The sequence below is a fragment of the Ornithorhynchus anatinus genome, chromosome 3 (assembly GCF_004115215.2).
Source record: "Ornithorhynchus anatinus isolate Pmale09 chromosome 3, mOrnAna1.pri.v4, whole genome shotgun sequence".
NCBI classification, from domain to species: domain Eukaryota; kingdom Metazoa; phylum Chordata; class Mammalia; order Monotremata; family Ornithorhynchidae; genus Ornithorhynchus; species Ornithorhynchus anatinus.
In genome coordinates this window covers 16226908-16245671 of record NC_041730.1, presented here as the reverse complement: position 1 = coordinate 16245671, position 18764 = coordinate 16226908, and the positions used below count along the sequence as shown (strand labels likewise).

Genomic DNA, 18764 nt, shown 5'->3' with positions numbered 1-18764 from the left:
TGAGCTCCCAGTAGGCCGAGAGCGTGTCTACCCACTCTGCTGTGTTGTTCTCTCCCAAGTGCTTCACAGTAAGTGTTCAATACATACGACCGTTTGTTAGGTTGACTAAAGAAAGCGGACCAGCTTGAGGGAGAGCAGAGAATGGAAGCCAGGCCTGAAATGGTTGAGAGGAACCACAATAAGAGAGGGAGGGAGGGAAGGATGGGGGAGAGAGTCAACAAGGTCCTTGCGGAAGACATTCAGCGGCTTCAAGGTTACCTCAGAGCTGGCGGGGGAGGGGGGCGGCGGGCTGGAGATACACTCACCAGGACCACCTCGGGGCTCCGGGGGCCAAACGGGTCATGAGTCCAGGTCTGGCCGGGCTCAGGGGACCGGTCGCCCTTGCGATGCAGCTTCAGGCCCACCGTGTGGTGGCCCATGGTGTTCAGCAGCTGGGTCACTTCACCCGACTGTAGGTTGTCGAAGTAGATGGTGGCGCCGACGATCTGGTCCCCTGAAACGGGACGGAACAAGACCTGTGTGAGATCCAGGGGAACGCTTGACTGCCTGGGGCCGATGATCTTGTGCCTACCCCAGTCCTCGGTACGGTGCTTTGCACCTACTAACTACTGAACGAATAATATTACCATCATCATTATCCTCAGTGGTATCTATTGGGCACTCACTGTGTGCAGAGCGCTGTACTAAGCGCTTGGAAGATCACAACAGATCCGGTAGGCACGCTCCCTGCCCCCCACAAGCTTACAGTCTAGAAGGGGAGGAAGACATTCCTATAAATAAGTAATTTATAGATATGAACGTATCATTATTGTTAATAAAAGGGGAGATCCCAGAAAACGTAGCTGTGATGTGACAATTTACGAAGCGGGGACACCAAGGGAAGGAGAACATAACCTCCTCTTCCTTAGAACCCCCAACTCTTCTCGCACGTTTGTCCACCTCTGTGTAGCACCCATCTTTCTGCCTCTCTGTGTCCTGTTCCCCCACACCTCCCGGCCTGTAGCCTTCGCCCCCAGGGTCCTCTTACCCTCCTTGACCACGCCGGTGCGGGCCGCAGGGGAATTCTGCACAACCTGCCGCACGAAGACACCATCGTCCGTCTGGGCGATGGTGAGGCCGTGGGAGCCGCTGCCCTGCCAGTTGGGGAGTAGCAGCTCCCGTGTCATCTCCTCCTCTTTCTCCTTCTCCTTCTCCATCTAGAACACAAAGGGGAGAAACGGGTCAGAATAGGGGAGGCCGGAGTCCTGGATTCGGGAACTCTTTGCCAAAGCATTTTCGACATCGAGATGTTCGAAGGGTGCCAGTCTCACCTCCAGGAAAGTCACGTGGCCTCCCCGTGCCCTGTCCCAGGCTTAGAATTAGAGAATCGGATGAAACCAAGAAGGAGATTCCTCTTCCCCCGTTAGAAAAATCTCATTTCAGTTGCGCCTAGGTCACGGTGTTGAAGAAAGAGGACCCCGGCAGAAGACCGGTTGGAACAGAAGAAGTGGTGTTGCCTAGTGGAAAGAGCCCGGGCCTCGTAGTCAGAGGACCTAGATTTTGATCCTGATTCCGTCACTTGTCTGCCGCGTGACCTTGGGCAAGTCACTTCTCTTCTCTGGGCCTCCGTAACCTCCTCTGTAAAATGGGGATTAAGACTATAAGCCCCATGTGGAACAGAGACTGTTTCCAACCCGATTTGCTATCTACCCCAGTGCTTAGAACAGTGCCTGGCACACAGTAAGTGTTTAACAAATACCACATTTATTATTATTATTACTATTATTATTAGAACAGTGCCTGGCACATAAGCACTTAACGAATACCACAGTTATTATTATTATTCTGTGTGCCTCAGTTTCCTCATCTGTAAAACAGGGATTAAGACTGGAAGCCCTATGGGAGACAGGGACTGAGTCCAATCTGATTATCTTGAACCTACCCCAGACCTCAATACAGTGCCTGGCAAATAGTACGGGCTTAAAAGATAGCACTTTAAAAAAAAAAAGACCAGACAGCACAGATACAAGACAGGGTGAAGGTATCAGGCTGGGGTGTCCGTCTGGGCAGATCAACCCACCCGGGAGTGAAGACCAGAATGCCATCTCCTTTCTTGGTACAAAGTTGGGCAAGGGGAATTGGCAATAGTCAAATAAAAGAGCTGAAGGCCTGAGAAAGCCCAGAAAAGGCTGCAGGGTGGAGAGGGAATACGTCAACGGTTGCTGAATTGAGAAACCTGGGACTCTGGTCTGGGCATCCAACACTGGAACTAAGAAGGCTACGGAAACACAAAAGATGTGCAAATGTTTTGGTATGTGTAAAAAACAGAGTCCCTGGGGAAGATAAAAAAAAAACCACAAGATGACTAGAAATAGCTCCTAAAAAAACATGTGAAGTCCAAGTCTTTCTCTAGGAACCCAGAATTGGTCCTGTTGGTCCTGAAGGTCAGACTAGGAGGCACCAGAAAATCTCAACCTATGATCAAAAGTAAACAACCCCAGATGACCAAAGTCATTTCTGAAGTTTAAGAATAGGGCCATGGCTGTCATATCTTTGGAACGAATCCCAAAAAACACCTAGGAAGAGCTCTCTCCAGGGAAAGAACAACAGTCTCGCTTCCTTAGTCTGATCCAGAAATGGGAACTGGGGTTCTTTACTGCGGCGAGATCATATTGTAGTTCGAGAACCTCTGCCATTCATTGTTTTTACCGTGGGGTGCAACTCCTCTTATATTTGAGTTATACAATCTACGTTACCCCTCACCTTCAGGTAAGTTCTTACGCTATTTCTTCTCACTTGACTTATTCTGCTTCTGCATGATGATTCTTGCCCACCCTTATTATATCACTGTCCACCCGGGTTGTTAAACGTCGTACAAATACCGATTACTGTACGTGGTCTCTCGCCAAATTATTTTTTAACAATTTCCTCTTCTGTTATTACTACTACTCTTACTGCTAATAATAATGGCATCTGTTAAGCCCTTCCTATGTGCCAGGCCCTGTACTAAGCACTGGAGGGAATACGACCATTCCGGGTTGGACACAGTCCCTGTCCCACGTGGGACTCACAGTCTTAATCGCCACTTAATCCCATCTCTCACAGATGAGAGAACCGAGGCATAGAGAAGTGAAGTGACTCATCCAAGGACACACAGGCAGACCGGTGGCGGAGCCGGGATTAACACCCAGGTCCTTCTGACTCCCAGACCCATGCCCTATCCATGGCCATACGGCTCTTCCCCCGAAATCGTTCCCAACCCCCAGTTTGGGAAATGAAAGCACTTCTCTAGCATCAGATAGGGAGGATGGGATGAAGTTAAGGCCTAGTATGAAGATCAACCTTAGGATCACGATCCCCCACCATCCCCCAAACCAGAATCTGCACTCCAATATTTTTCCACCTTCTGTCATACTGACCTTTGACAAAAATCTGATTGGGGCTAGACCCTTGCCAGGAACCCGCCCCTCCTTCTCCTCCTCTTCTTCTTTCTTCAATCGCAGTGCTCAAGATTCTCCGTTCCAACTCCTCAATCTGTAGGAAAAGTTTACAGATGCGTTAGTATTTTCCAGATTTATCTCCTTACCCTTTTCCTCACTGCTTCCCAAAGGAAGATGGCTCCGGGATTTTACCGAGAATGGAGACTCCAACCCAATAGCAAATCCTCCCTATTAATCAATCAATAATCATGATGATAACTGTAGAACGTGTTAAGTGGTTGCTATGTGCCAAGCACTGCACTAAACACTAGGGTAGACACAACATCATCAGCTCCTGTCCCATATGGGACTCACAGTCAAGGGGGGAGGGAGAACAGGTATTTAATCACCATTTTAGGGATGAGGAAACTGAGGCACGGAGAAGTGAGGTGGTAACAGAGCAGGGAAGCGGCAGAGCCAGAAAAAGAACCCAGGTTCTCTGACTCCCAGGTCTGTATTCCTGCCCACTAGCCACGCCGCTTTAATACAGAAGCAGCGTGGCTCAGTGGAAAAGAGCCCGAGCTTGGGAGTCAGAGGTCATGGGTTCGACTCCCGGCTCTGCCACTTGTCAGTGGGTAAGTCACTTCACTTCTATGGGCCTCAGTTACCTCATCTGTAAAATGGGGATTCAATGTGAGCCTCACGTGGGATAACCTGATTACCCTGTATCTCCCCCAGCGCTTAAAACAGTGCTCTGCACATAGTAAGCGCTTAACAAATACCATCATGATTATTATCATTACAGATAAGAGAATCTACTGAGCCCCTCAGTGTACAAAGTGCTGTAACAACAAGCGCTATACTAGGTACAGTTTACGAAGTGCTGTTCTAAGCACTTGGGAGAATATCACAAAATTAGGATAAATGATCCCTGCCCGAAGCATCTCACAACTGAGCAGACAAGACTGAAATTCCTGACCGAGAGGAGGAAGTAACAGAGGATAAACTTATGACCATTAGGTGCCATGGGAGCGTTGAGAGTATTCAATCACTTGTATTTATTGAGCGCTTAGTGTGAACAGAGCACTGTTCTAAAAGCTTGGGAGAACACAACAATAATAATAATGTTGGTATCTGTTAAGCGCTTACTATGTGCAGAGCACTGTTCTAAGCGCTGGGGGAGATACAGGATCATCCGATTGTCCCACGTGAGGCTCACAGTTAATCCCCATTTTCCAGATGAGGTAACTGAAGCACAGAGAAGTGAAGTGACTCCCCACGGTCACACAGGTGACACAATACAGTATAGTCGTAGACAAGTTCCCTGACTATAACGGACTTGGGGTCTAAAGGAGGAGAAAAAAAGTATCACAGTATTCAAGGGCCAAAGAAAAGATTTAGGCTGTGGAAATGCAGAGGGGTGGGAGGGAAGGGGGAGGGGGGTAGCCCTGTTCAGGACCTGTATGCACTTGCCATCCCCTCCCCGCTTCCCACACCGAATGCCTGGTCACCACCAAGAAGTATGAAGGGAAGCGACGTGGCCTAGAGGAAAGAGCACAGGCCTGGGAATCAAAGGACCTAGGTTCTAATCCCCACTCCGGGACCTTGGGCAAGTCACTTAACCTTTCTGTGCCTCAGTTCCCTCAAATGTAAAATGGGGATTGAATCCCCCCTTCCTCCTACCTAGACTCTGACCCCCTTGTGGGAAGGGAACTGTGTCCAACCTGATAAACCTGTATCTACCCCAGTGCTTAGAATAGGGCTTGGCACATAATAAGCATTAAACAGAGTCTACATGAATAGGGTGGTGCTCTTCTGGACAGTGCATAGAGCCAGTAAAATATATAGTAGCCTTATAAAAGGCTTCTACGAGAAGTAGCGTGGCTTAGTGGAAAGAGCCCGGGCTTGGGAGTCGGAGGTCGTGGGTTCTAATCCTGGCTCCGCCACTTGTCAGCTGTGTGCCTTCGGGCAAGTCACTTCACTTCTCTGGGCCTCAGTTACCTATAAAATGGGGATGAAGACTGGGAACTCCACGTGGGACAACCCGATTACCTTGTATCTACCCCAGCGCTTTAAACAGTGCTTGGCACATAACAATAATAATAGTAATGTTGGTATTTGTTAAGCACTTAATATGTGCAGAGCACCGTTCTAAGCGCTGGGGTAGATACAGGGTAATCAGGTTGTCCCGCGTGAGGCTCACAGTTAATCCCCATTTTACAGATGAGGTAACTGAGGCACAGAAAAGTGAAGTGACTTGCCCACAGTCACACAGCTGACAAGTGGCAGAGCCGGGATTCGAACCCATGACCTCTGACTCCCAAGCCCGGACTCTTTCCGCTGAGCCATGTAAGTGCTTAACAAATACCATCATTATTATTATTATTATTATTATTATTATTATAGGGGCTGACCATCTAAAACAGCCAGTTCAGATGTGGATAAATAAAAATATTAAGAATATGCTGTGTGACCTTCGGCAAGTACCTTCACTTCTCTGTGTTTCAGTTACCTCGTCTATAAAATGGGGATTAAGGCTGTGAGCCCCATGTGGGGCTGTTTAGCGTGTATCCAGGCCAGCGCTTAGTACAGAACCTGGGCATTATCCTTTAGACTGTAAATTCATTATGAGCAAGGGGCGGGTCTGCTCATTCTGTAGGGAAGCAGCGTGGTGCAGTGGAAAGAGCCTGGGCTTCGGAGTCAGGGGTCATGGGTTCGACTCCCGGTTCTGCCACTTGTCAGCTGTGTGACGGTGGGCAAGTCACAACTTCTCTGTGCCTCAGTTACCTCATCTGTAAAATGAGGATTAACTGTGAGCCTCACGTGGGACAACCCGATTACCCTGTATCTACCCCAGAGCTTAGAACAGTGCTCCGCACATAGTAAGCGCTTAACAAATACCAACATTATTATCTCGTTGTATCGTTTTTCTCCCAAGCGCTTCGTACCGTGCTCTCTACGTAGTAAGCGCTCAATAAATACCCTTGGTTGATTGATCGGCACGTAGTAAGTGCTTAACAAATACCATTTAAGAACCAAAAAAAAAAAAAAAAGGCCGAGCAGACACATACGCAATCGCACAGACATCAAACAAATACATTAAATACATCATGTACGGAGGTTAGTGCAGGCGTTGAGCGGCAGGGAACGCGGGAGGGGGCGAAGAGCAAAATCTGTCTGTAGCGTGTCCAGACAAGGTGAGGGCCAGGAAATCACCACCTCCCTTCAGTTATCCAGGAAAGGCTCCTATAGAAACCCGGCTGCAAAAGAGAAGGGGGCTTGGAGGGCGAGAAGGAGCGGCTCCCAAAGTCCGGCAGATCCCAGGCAAGGAAGGAGGAAAGTCCTCCATGAGGAAAGGGGCCGGAGCACGCAACGGAGAAGGACGAGGGCCACCCCTTCCGCCCCCCAGCTCCAACGGGCCCCGTCCCTGGGGTAGGACCGGGCCTCCTAGCTCTCTGCCTGACGATCCCTCGCTCCCTGACCGAGGCCTCTTTTTGCAGCCCTGGATCCTGGTGCTAGGCCAGCTGCTGGAAGCGGGGTAGGGTTGGGGGTGGGAGGAGAAGGGAGGGAGAGAGAAAGAGAGGGTGCGCTAACCCTCGCCCACGTCCCTGCCCCACCCTCTCTCCCTCCTTCCCCAGTGAGTCACAGCAGCCACAACAGCTCCAGACACGCACAAGTCATGCCTGAAACCCAATCGGCAGAGCCACGCGGGGGCCGGGCCCGGGGGGGAACTGAAGAGCCGAAGCTCCAACTAGGCAGGGGAGCCATTCCCCTCAGGCAGCCGGTGGGCCCCGAGAGAGCCGCCTCTCCCCCTCCTCAGCTCCCTGCCCGGAAGAATCCCAGGTTTTGATCCCAAACTGGCTATCCCGGGCAGGCCCTGCCGAAGGAGATCCAAATCCGGTGAGGACCTCGCTCGGACGATTTGCCCCGAGGCGTGATAAACTAGAGGAATTGCCAAACTTATTCCCAGGACCAAGGAAACCTAGAGTAGTGAGTGCCAACATTATTGTGTCGTACTCTCCAAGCGCTTAGTACGGTCAGGTGCATACGGTAAGCGTTTAATAAGCAGCTTGGCTAGAGCACGGGCCTGGGAGCCAGAAGGCCCTGGGTTCCAATTCCCGCTCCGCCACATGTCTGCTGTGTGACCTCGGGCGAGTGCCTCGGTTACCTCATCTGTAAAGTGGGGATAAGAGCGTGAGCCCCATGTGGGACAGGGACTGTGTCCAACCTAACTTGGACCTACCCCAGCGCTTAGAAAAGTGTTTGACACAGAGTAAGCACTTAACGAATACCGTAATTATTATTACTATTACCATTGATTGATTCATCATAATAATGTTGGTATTTGTTAAGCGCTTACTATGTGCAGAGCACTGTTCTAAGCACTGGGGTAGATACAGGGTAATCGGTTTGTCCCACGTGAGGCTCACAGTTAATCCCCATTTTACAGATGAGATAACTGAGGCACAGAGAAGTTAAGTGACTTGTCCACAGCTACAGCTAGCAGCCTCTTCCCGATCCTGTTAGAGTTGCCAATCCTTCCAGCAAGCTCTCGGGAAGAGGGCAAGGATCTAACGGATCGGGATAAGAGAAGGGAGAATCTTTGAAGGGAACTTTTAAGAATGGAGGTGGAAACTTCTGCTCTGCACCCAGGCCCCTCTCCCACTGTCACAATTACTCCCATCCCCCAAAGTTCCTGCCCAGAACACGAACGACACGCTCTTAATTTCTCCTCCACCGACAGCCCAGACCTCCACAGGCGCTGGGCTCTGCGCACCCCATTGCGAGATCAATCCGTCGTATTTACTGAGCGCTCACCGTGTGCAGAGCACCGTACTAAGAGCTCGGAAGGGTACGATACGACAGAGTTGGCGGACACGTTCCCTGTCCACAACAAGCTTGCACTCTAGATGGAGAGACCAGTTGTCCCCAGTAAGGACCATCGAGCTTGTGGGGCTTTTGCCCAATAACTCTGATGGCGATCAGCGAGGCCAGCAGAAAAAGGGGGCGGGCAATCAGACCCAGAGAGGGAGAGAGGGAGGAAAAGAGAAAGGGAAGGAGGGAGGGAGAGAAAACGATCTGCAATCAATCAGTTGATATTTGAGGGCTTATTGTAACAATAATAATAATGGTATTTTTTAAGCGCTTTACTAAGCACTGGGGTGGATACAAGCAAGTCGGGTCCCCCGTCCCACATGGCTCTCAATCCTCATTTTACAGATGAGGTAACTGAGGCCCAGAGAAGTAAAGTGACTTGTCTAAGGTCTCACAGCAGACAAGTAGCAGAGCCGGGAGTAGATCCTATGACCTTCTCACTCCCAGGCCCGTGCTCTATCCACTACACCATGCCGCTTCCCTATACGAGGAGCACTGTGCTAAGCACTTGGAAGAGTCCAATACAACGGAGTTGTAGGCCATTCCCTGCCCGCAATGAATTTACAATCCACCCAAACCCCTGCAAGTAGCGACCAACACCCTACACACACACACACACACACACACACACAGAAAGAGAGCTCATCTTCCATCATTTGACGTTTGCGTCCATAGCACGGGACCAAATTAGATCAGAAACATTTCGGGAAGGCAAGAGTAGAAAAGGGAAAAATCGGGGCGGAGGAGGCTTAAAAAGTGGAAGCTGGGCTACTTCCACCTGCCGCTCATGAGTCTGGCTCGCAGCCGCTCCGAAAGCAGACACGGCCCACGTTGGGCCACGTGAGTATCGACCCTCTAGGATTTTTGCCTGTCTCCCCCAAATCAGAAGGAGAGTAAGACTCATACGCAGGGGTGCACACAGACACACACATACACACAAGTAGGAGAGGCAGATCTCCACAGTCGGAGTGACGGAGTTACTAACATGCTGAAAAAGTCACTCACAGAGTCACACACGCACATACACACCACCACCACCCCCAGGCCCCCTCCCAAACACCAATTCGAGCCCAGACAAGTACAGTCAGCTCTGCCAGAAGGCGTGTTTCCTAGCATGTCCTAGATAGAACACGAAAGCGGCATTTGGGAGGGCTAATCAACCAATCCAAATGGTATGCACCGTGTGCAGAGCGCTGTACTCAGCGCTTGGCAGAGAACAAGAACTGGTAGACGCGTTCCCTGCCCACAACGAGCTCACAGTCCAGGAGGCTCTTCTAACAACACACATCTGTCTAACAGCCGAAGCCAGGTCAGGAGAAACTACTGAGTGCATAGGCTGAGTACCACACTACCCATTCCCCTTACCTTGAAAATGCACGCCCTGCCTTATATAGTACAACTGGGTGTCCAGGTACCCATCATTATTATTATTATTATTATTATTTAGCCCTATCTATCCAATGCTGATTTCAGTACCATCTGCCCCTGGGACCAAGTCTAGCCCCAAGTCTAGCACAAGGTGACCCAGCCCTCACTTTCAGAAAGTCCACACACACACACACACACACACACACACACACACACACACACACAAAGACACCCAGACTTACAAACAGGACTCCTTCGTGCACAGAGTTGGAGTGAGTACCGGGGACACCCCCCCACAGAGAGGGCCACCACGCACATGCTGTCCCGCCTCCTGTAATGTGTGCTCACATCCACCGTCGCCTCTCAGGGAAGGTGACGAATTCACAGCGGGCCAGCGCTAGGGAGAAATCCGCACCTGGCAAAGGGGGTCATATATATTGTAAACCTACTGGAGGGACCATAGTAATCAGTGGTATTTATTATTATTATTATTATTATTATCATGGTATTTGTTAATCTTACTAAGAGCTGGGGTGGGTACAAGTAAATTGGGTTGGACACAGTCCCTGTCCCATGCGGGGCTCATAGCTTCAATCTCCATTTTCCAGACGAAGCGACCGAGGCCCAGAGAAGTGAAGTGACTTGCCAAGACGAGTGACAGAGCCAGGATTAGAACGACGTTCTGACTCCCGGGCCCGGGCTCTAGCCGCTAAGCCACACTGCTTCCCTGAAGAAGGTGATCAGGTCAAGACCCGGTCCCCGTCCCACAGGGTGTTCACAGTCTAAGGGGGAGGGAGACAGGCATTTAACCCCCGTCTTACAGATGAGAAAATCGAGGCAAAGAGAGGTGAAGCGACTCGCCCAAGATCACCCGGCGGGCAAACGGCAGAGCCGGGATTAGGACCCCGGTCCTCCGACTCCCGGGCCCGTGCTCTTCCCATTTAGGCCTCGCCGCAATGTCTTCTGAGTAATCCCAAATCCCTCGCCCAGTGCTCTGGGCCTGGCGCTGAGTTTTGCCCCTCGACTCTAGACTCCTAGAGCGTGCGCCCGTTGTTGGGCAGGGATTGTCTCTAGTTGTTGCTGAATCGTACTTCCGGAGCGCTTAATACAGCGCTCTGCACACAGTAAGCGCTCGATAGATACGATCGAATGAATGAATGAATGACTCCCGTTGGCTCCCGTTCCTTTGGTCCCGGGAGGGAGGTGATCCTCCCCGGCTCGGAGGAATGGGGCCGGTAGGCCCAGCCCATTCTTCCTCTCCCGGGCCGCCCCGCTGATCTGGTTCCCCCTGCTCCTCCAGGTCTACGTTTCTTCCTGTCCGTTGGGCCACCTGGCCGGTTCCCCTCGCTCGACGCCCGGCGGGGAGGGAGGCCACTCGGGCCCAGCCCCGACTCCCATTAGGAAGGAAGTTTTTCCAGTCGTATTGCTCCCGTCTCCCCAACTCTCCTCCCCCGGCCCCCCACCCGAAGCGCTTCACCCCATCACACCCCTCACCCGTCTGCCAACTCAGCAGGTCACCCCATCCCAAGCTCAACCCTCGGCTCCCAGATCTGGAGCAAACCTCTTTCGGCTCCCCCGAGGCCCCTCGTGTACTGCTCTGCTCCTCCGTCCTCAACTCCTTCCCTTCTGGCTCATCTCGACCGGAGCCTGCGGAGGAGGATTTTTCTCGCATCTGGGAGTGAGTGGGTTCCCCTCTCCCCACGCCCGCCGTTTCCTCCGGCTTTAGGGTCACGCAGGGGGAATCCCCTTGTAGGACGTGGAGATGCCGGGACTGAGAAAAACACCACTAAACCACATTCTATAGCGGCTGCAAGGGAGAGGAGGGTTTTCCATCTCCGGTTTCACGGAGAAGCAGCACGGCCCAGTGGATAGGGTACGGACCTAGGACTCAGAAGGAGCTGGATTCTAATCCCGGCTCCGCCAACTAACTGTCTGCCGGGTCACCTTGGGCAAGTCACTTCGCTTCTCTGGGCCTCAGTTCCCTCGCCCGTAAAATGGAGACTAAGACCCGTGAGCCCTGTGTGAGCCAGGGATTGTGTCCACCCTGATTATCTTGTGTCTACTCCAGCACACAGAACAGTGCCTGGCACGTAGTAAGCGCTTAACCGATGCCACATTTATGGTTCTAAACATCATAATAGTGGCATTTGTTAAGTGCTTACTATATGCCAAGCCCTCTACTAAGCACTGAACAAGTAGCACAATTATTATTATGAAAATGATAATATTGGCATTTGTCAGGTGCGTACTACATGCCGAGTACTGTGCTAATCTCCGGGGCAGATACAAGAACATCAGGTCCCACGTGGGGTTCACGGTCTAAACGGGAGCGAGAACGGCTACTTAGTCTCCACTGTGCAGATGAGAGACCCAAGACGCAGAGAATGAAGTGACTTATAGCCGCGAAGAGAGGGGCGTAACAGCTGGGGAATTTGTTAAGCGCCTACTCTGTGTCGAGCACTACCCTAAGCACCGGGGGAGATACAAGACGATCAGGTTGGAGCCGATCCCTGTCCCACGAAGGAGCACCCCCAAACCTGATGGGGAGGGAGAAGAGCAATAATCTAAACCCCGTTTTCCAGATGACAAAACTGAGGCAACAGAAAGCCAAACGACTTGCCCAAGGTCACCCAGCAGGCAAGCACCGGAGGCGGAATTAGAACCCAAATCTCCTGACTCTCAGCTCGGGATTCTTTCCGCTGGGCCACGCTGCTTGAGCGTGTCCTCTCCTCGGGTCTTCTTCAACTGGGGGGGGAAAGTTCCGGCCCTGAGGATGAAAAGGACTGCTCCCCACTCTCCTCCCCACAGGGTAACTACATTGCTCCCTGCCCTGAGGGAGTGGACGGGAGGCTCGCCCTGCTCGGGGACCAGAACTCAGAACCGTCTGGATCTGGCCCCTGCGGCAGAAGGTTCCAGTTAGGTCCCGCCCCAGTCTCTCCAATCCTAGGGGGGGACGGGCGGCCCACCGGCGGCCCGGGAGAAAGACTGTGTGCAGGAGTCCCTGCCAGAGGAAAGCCCCTGAGGGAGGACGGATGGACGGCCGGCCCGCACACGGAGGACTTCCCTTTCCCCCAGAACGTCCGTTCCAGCCCCCTGGGGTCGGGGACGAAGATGCCGGATGCCCCGCCCGGCAGCACGGGGAACGCGGGGCCCGACGCCATGCTAGCCAGAGACGCCTCGATCGGTCGGGGCTCCGGGCCCCGGCCCCAAACAGTCACGGTTCTGCTCAGCGCAGAGACCATCCTGGGGACATCCCCCGGCCACTGGATCCCTTCACCCACAAACCCAGTGATGACACATACACCTAAACATACAGAAAAATGATGCAAAATCACAAAGTAACCACAGGCAACCACACACAAACAGAAGCAGAGATATATATTTACACATCACACTCCAAGAGTTAGGCATAGACACTGTAGGAGTATAGACCTATTTTCACTCAAGAGCGGTTACTCACGTCTCTCATCGGTCGATCGTGTTTATTGAGGACTTTCCGTGCGCGGAGCACTGGGCTAGGCGCTTGAGAAAATACAATATAACCGAGTCGGTAGGCATATTCCCTGCCCGCAGGGAGCTCACGGTCTACGGTTTAGTTTACACCTATAAACAACAAGTCACGTCCTCTGCACCAAAACCCCCACCGACCCAAAAAGAATGACGTCCGGAACACAAAATGACACCCGGTGACATACGTTTCCCGCACACGTGATTCACCCGGACACCCGCCCGAAGCCAGGCCTGCCCGTCTCAATCGATCAATCGGCGGTATTTATCGAGCGTTTACTGTGTGCAGAGCACTGTACTAAACGCTCGGGCGAGTGTAGTGCACCAGAGACGGTGGGCACGTCCCCTTATCCATAAGGCAGCGGTACTCATGCACGCTGAGGCCTAAACTCAGTAATGACCGCGATATTCCCAAAACGCTGGCGATCGCTTGACCCACCCCCGGCACAGAAATACGGGCGAGGAGAAGCCTTGATCTATTCAAAGCCTTATTGAAGGTCCACCTCCTCCGAGAGGCCTTCCCTGACTGAGCCCTCCTTTCCTCTTCTCCCACTCCCTTCGGCGTCGCCCTGACTTGCTCCCTCTATTCATTCCCCCCTCCCAGCCCCACAGCACTTTACGTACATATCTGTCATTTATTGATTTCTATTCATGTCTGTCTCCTCTCTAGACAGTAGGCTCGTTGTGAGCAGGGAACGTGTCTGTCTCTGTTGTTATCTTGTACTCTCCCAAGCACTTCGTACAGTGCTCTGCACACAGTCAGCGCTCAATAAATACGATGGACCGACTGACTGACTAATCTACTAGAAAGAGCCCCGCCACCAAGAATCTCCCGCAGCCAACCTGGGCTCCTCTAGACCGTAAACTCACTGTGGGCAGGGAATGCGTCTGTTATATTGCTCTAGTGTGCTCTCCCCAGTGCTTAATACAGCGCTCTGCACACAGTCAGCACTCAATAAATACGATGGACCGACTGACTGACTAATCTACTAGAAAGAGCCCCGCCACCAAGAATCTCCCGCAGCCAACCTGGGCTCCCCTAGACCGTAAACTCACTGTGGGCAGGGAATGTGTCTGTTATATTGCTCTAGGGTGCTCTCCCCAGTACTTAGTACAGTGCTCTGCACACAGTAAGCGCTCGATAAATATGACTGATTGACTCCTCCCCTTCCCAAAAGGGAGACTGCGCAAGGGGAGAGGCGGCCTCCTCCACCGTCCCCCCACCCCACCCTCGAGAAAGAGAGGAGGAGGTCAGCTGCAGAAAAAGACTCTCTCCTCCGGCAGTTTAGGTTTGGGAGAGAGCAGCCGGGATCTTCCTGTCTGTCCCGGAGGCCGTTCCCAGGCCCCGGGGAGGGCGACAGGCTGGGTATCCCGCCCCCCCGCCCCCACAGCCTCACCCAACTACCCAAACCAGCTCCTCCGGCTCCGGGTGGAGCTCTCCTTCAAGAGCTAGGAAAGGGGAGCACTACCTCATAATTCCCCCTCTCGGGGGAGAAAACTTCTGGCCTAAGAAAGAGCCCCCGGCCCTAAGCCCCCCAACTTTTTTTCCGCAAGTTGAGTTCCAACACTAGGACTCCGCTCTCCTCCGGCCTCCGATTTTCTCCCCTTCGGCGGAGCGAGGGCCATTTTCTTCCTTCTTCCCCTGGATCGGTTCCCTCTGCAGCCCCACCCCAGCCTCCCGATCACCCTTGCTTCACTCGGGTCGTCTCCGGAATCCATTCATGACTCTGCAAACCCACAGACCCTTTCTGGATCCGGCCATCTGGGGAGTTGCTCGGAACCAGAAAATCCCTCTCGACCCCCGGGCCTTCCTCGCCCTCTCCGTTTCGTAGATATGCTTCTGTGGGGAGAGTTTTTGCCCGGTATCAAATCCCCCTTAACGCCCACTTCCCTTCTCAGGCTGGACTCTTTCCTCCCGCCACACATTTTTGGGTGGGGCTGGATCAGGGTGGCCACTGGCAGCACTGGAGAATACGAATACTGGACACCCCTTTGCTTACTCCCCCCACCCCCAAACACACACACACACACACACGTACAGGGAAGACCGGCTCAAAACCAGACTCAGAGCCAGATAATAGAGTTATGTTAAACTCTTAAGGGGTCAAACAACCTCCACATGCCCCCCAGATTCTTACCCCATTCCTTGCTTTCCACCACCCCACCCCAAAAGTCAAAATTCTCCAAATCCTCGACTGCTTTCATACCCTCCTCCTTCATCCCCTGGGTCTCCCCAGAAGGGTTCTCGCTTCTTTCCATCCCCCGGGGCACCCGTCCTCCTGCAACCCTAACCTCGTCCTGAGTGTGGAAGGGGTACCTGGCCCTAGGGGCACTCACCCTGACTGACACTCGGAGAGCAACTCTGGACCCTATTTCCAGAAGAGGAGGACCAAGAGAGAGGCAGGAGAGGCAGCGTGGCCTAGGGCACGGAGTACGGGCCCGGGAGTCAAGAGGACCCAGGTTCTAATCCCGGCTCCACCATCTGTCTGCTGTGGGATCTTGGGTGTGTCCCTTCATTACTCTGAGCCTCAGCTGCCTCATCTGTAAAATGGGGATTAAGACCGTGAGCCCCATGTGGGACGTGGACTGCGTCCAACCCGATTAGCTTGTATCTACCCCGGCGCCTAATACGGCGTCTGGCACGTAGTGAGCACCGAACGAACAACGTTAAAAAAGAATCGATAAGAGGAGGCAACTCGAAGCCCCGGGTTCCCAGTGATATTCCCTCTTCCCCCGCCCCGCCCCGGGGGGCCGAAAGGACAGGAAGCTTCCCCCTTCCTGCCCGAGAGGAAGTGAGTGCCCCACCCCGCCCCGGGACGGATGGCCCTTCGAGGGCTCTGAAGGATACGGGGGTGACCCCCGGGAACCAGGCCTCTCCTGTGGGACTCGACGGAACCTCGGAGGGAGAACGGCCCCGGGGTTCAAGCGGGAGTCGGAGGGGCAGAGGCGGACGGACCGTGCGGGTCCCGGCCCCGGGGCTGCCAACGTCTTCCTTCGCCCTCTTGGCTCAATGCGCCATCCACCGCCGCTCCGCATTCCCCACCCGTCGCATAGGAATACCTCACCTGGAAGAGCACGGATGACCGGGGGGTTTCGGCCCGGAGAATCCCACCTGGTCTCGTCGGGTGCTTAATTTTGCCTCCCCTCTCCCACCCCCCCGAAACCGGGCACACCCTAACCTGGACCGGGGGCTCATGGCCCCGCTCCCCACCCGGCCGCAAACCGAGGCTCCGAAACACCCCTTCCCTCCTCCTCCTCCTCCTCTCGACCCCGGTCGATCCTGCCCGGCCAGTGGCGCCCCACCCCTCCGCCCCCGCTAATCTGCACCGACCGAGGAAGCGTGGCCTAGTGGCCCGGTGGTTATTCATTCATTCATTCATTCAATGGTATTTATTGAGCGCTTACTATGTGCAGAGCACTGTACTAAGCGCTTGGAACGAACAAGTCGGCAACAGATAGAGACGGTCCCTGCCGTTGGACGGGCTTACGGTCTCATCGGGGGAGACGGACAGAGGGGAACGAGGGCGATAAATAGAGTAGAGGGACCCGGGTCCCCCTCTGCCACTCGCCCGCCGTGCGACCTCGGGCGTGTCCCTTCGCTTCTCTGGGCCCCGGCTACCTCATCCGAAAGGCGGGGATGGAGACCCGGGAGGGCGGCCCACGTGGGCCTCGGGGCGCGTCCGACCCGATCGGCCTGTAGCCGCCCCGGCGCTCGGCACGGGGTGAGCGCTTCGCCAATTCCCTAATAAACCCTGTGCCCCGCACCGCCTTAGAAGTCGAGCCCGGTCCCGAAACGTCCACACCCCCCCTCCCCACTTGGGGAATCCTTACATAACACACCCTAGACGCGGCTCTTCCAACGGTCCCCCCTCCTCTCCCCGCCGGGGGGTGGTCCTCGGGTCCGGGTGGGAGGGGGGAGATGAAGCCCCGCTTCGGCCTCGGGCCCCACCCTTCTGCCGCCGGACTCCCTGGGCCCTCCCCTCCTCGAAGCACACCCCCCTTTTGCCCCCTTCTCCTCCCCTCCCGGAGTTTCTGGTTCGAATTAGTCACCGCTTCCAACCACCACATTCCTCGGGCCGCTGGCCACGGGCCAGAGGTTGGGGTGGGGGCGAGATCCCGCCCCGGACGATCTAAGGGGGTGTGGGCTGGGGGGCCGACTCCGCAAAGGCCCCCCGCTCGATGGGGTCGGGGGACGGGGGGTTTGGAGAGGCACCCCGGACCCCCAACTCCCTGCGCCCCTGCCGGGTCCCGGGGCCGGAGGGGAGAGACCCTGGCACCGAGGGGACCTCCCGGAATAATACCGATGGTATTTCTGAAGCGCTCGCGAAGTGCCGAGCTCCCTTCTGAGCGCTGCAAGAGCCCCGGACGGTCCCGGCTGAAAACAGGGTGGGGCGGCAGCGGGAGGAAAGAAAGGGGGGTGGGGGGAAGTGGGCAGAATTGGGGAGGGGGCGCAGGATGGGGCGGGGCTGGGGGCAGGGGAGGGGAGAGAGCCGGAGGAAAGAAACTTCTGTGCTTGTAAACACGGGGATGACACGGGGTCCGTCGGGATGGGCCACCGCCCCATCCGCCGGCTGGGACGTTTCCCAGCCCGGGGAGGGGGGAGAGAGAGAGAGAGAGAGAGACCCCCGTCCCCGGGAAGAGGCAGGGAGGGAGGGACGGAACCTCCAGGGGCGGTCCGGGCCTCCGGCAGGTCCTCGGGGTGGGACCGGCCAGCCCCGCGCCCTGCTCCATAGGTCCCTCGACCGCACCCTTCGCCCCGAAGCCCCCCGCCCCTCCTCTCCCCACTGCGTTTTCGGTCCCTGCGCAACGCGCTCCGAAGGGGCTCTCCCCTTCCCCACGGTGCACCCCCTAAACTACCTCCCCGGGGCTCCGAGCTGCACCCACCCGCCCAGGCAACGGCGCCCTCCCCTCCTCGGCACCCCGAAGTCCCCCCCGAGGGGGGGGGGGGGGTCCCCCCCCTTCGGATCCTCGGCATCCCCTCCCCCGCCCCCCCCGGCTCTCCGATGCGCCCTACCTGTGCGCTCAGCCCCGGGGCGCTGCCATAGCCGTGGGGGGCGAAGGGCAAGGACGGGGGTGGTCGCGGAGACCCCCCCGGGCCCTCCCGGGGTGGGCAGGGGCGGGTCCGGGCAGGGCAGGGCAGGGCAGGGCAGGGCAGGACAGGCGGTGCGGTCCCCGCGGCGGAGCAGCTCCGAGTGGCCGGGCAGGGAGGCGGCCTCTTGTAAGGCCCGGGCGCCGGCTGGTCCTGCCCCTTCCCTGCCCAAGCGGGGAGAGGGCGGGACCGGGCGGGGCCGGGGGCGGGGAGGGGGCCGCAGGACACCCTGCCAGGCCCGGGGACCTAGGGACGGCTCTCTCCTAAGACACCGACCGCCTTGGGGAATCCAGGAGGACGTGAAAGTCCGCCGGGAGGCTCGGGGATGCTTCCTCCATCGGAAAGGGGGTGGAACGGAAAAGCGGCCGATTCCCCGGCCCCGGCGACGGCGGGGAGCGCCTCTCGGTAGCCCTGACTGGTCCCGTCCGACCGCTCGCTACGGTGCTGGGCACCCAGTAAGCGCTCCCTAATTGCGACCGAACGAATGAAGTCACCTCGGACCGGACGGATGGAAAGGCCCCCTCCCC

General features: G+C 55.3%; 1 protein-coding gene across 5 annotated transcripts in view; it reads right to left on the bottom strand.

Annotated features, from left to right (window-relative positions):
- The window catches only part of AHNAK (AHNAK nucleoprotein), a 37126-nt gene extending 18845 nt beyond the window's left edge, over positions 1-18281 (bottom strand). For 2 of the 5 annotated variants that reach the window (XM_029059671.2, XM_029059676.2), the window contains exons 1-4: positions 18163-18281; positions 3399-3513; positions 1028-1196; positions 306-493 (exon numbers count right to left, since the gene is read on the bottom strand). In XM_029059671.2, coding sequence (XP_028915504.1) covers positions 306-493; positions 1028-1196 — 357 coding nt within the window. In that variant the 5' untranslated portion in view covers positions 3399-3513; positions 18163-18281. Of the gene's footprint in view, positions 1-305; positions 494-1027; positions 1197-3398; positions 3514-16979; positions 17012-17449; positions 17473-18162 lie in introns of those variants that run through there. The other 3 variants (XM_029059674.1, XM_029059672.1, XM_029059673.1) reach the window with 3 other exon arrangements.
- Positions 18282-18764: the final 483 nt, after the last annotated feature.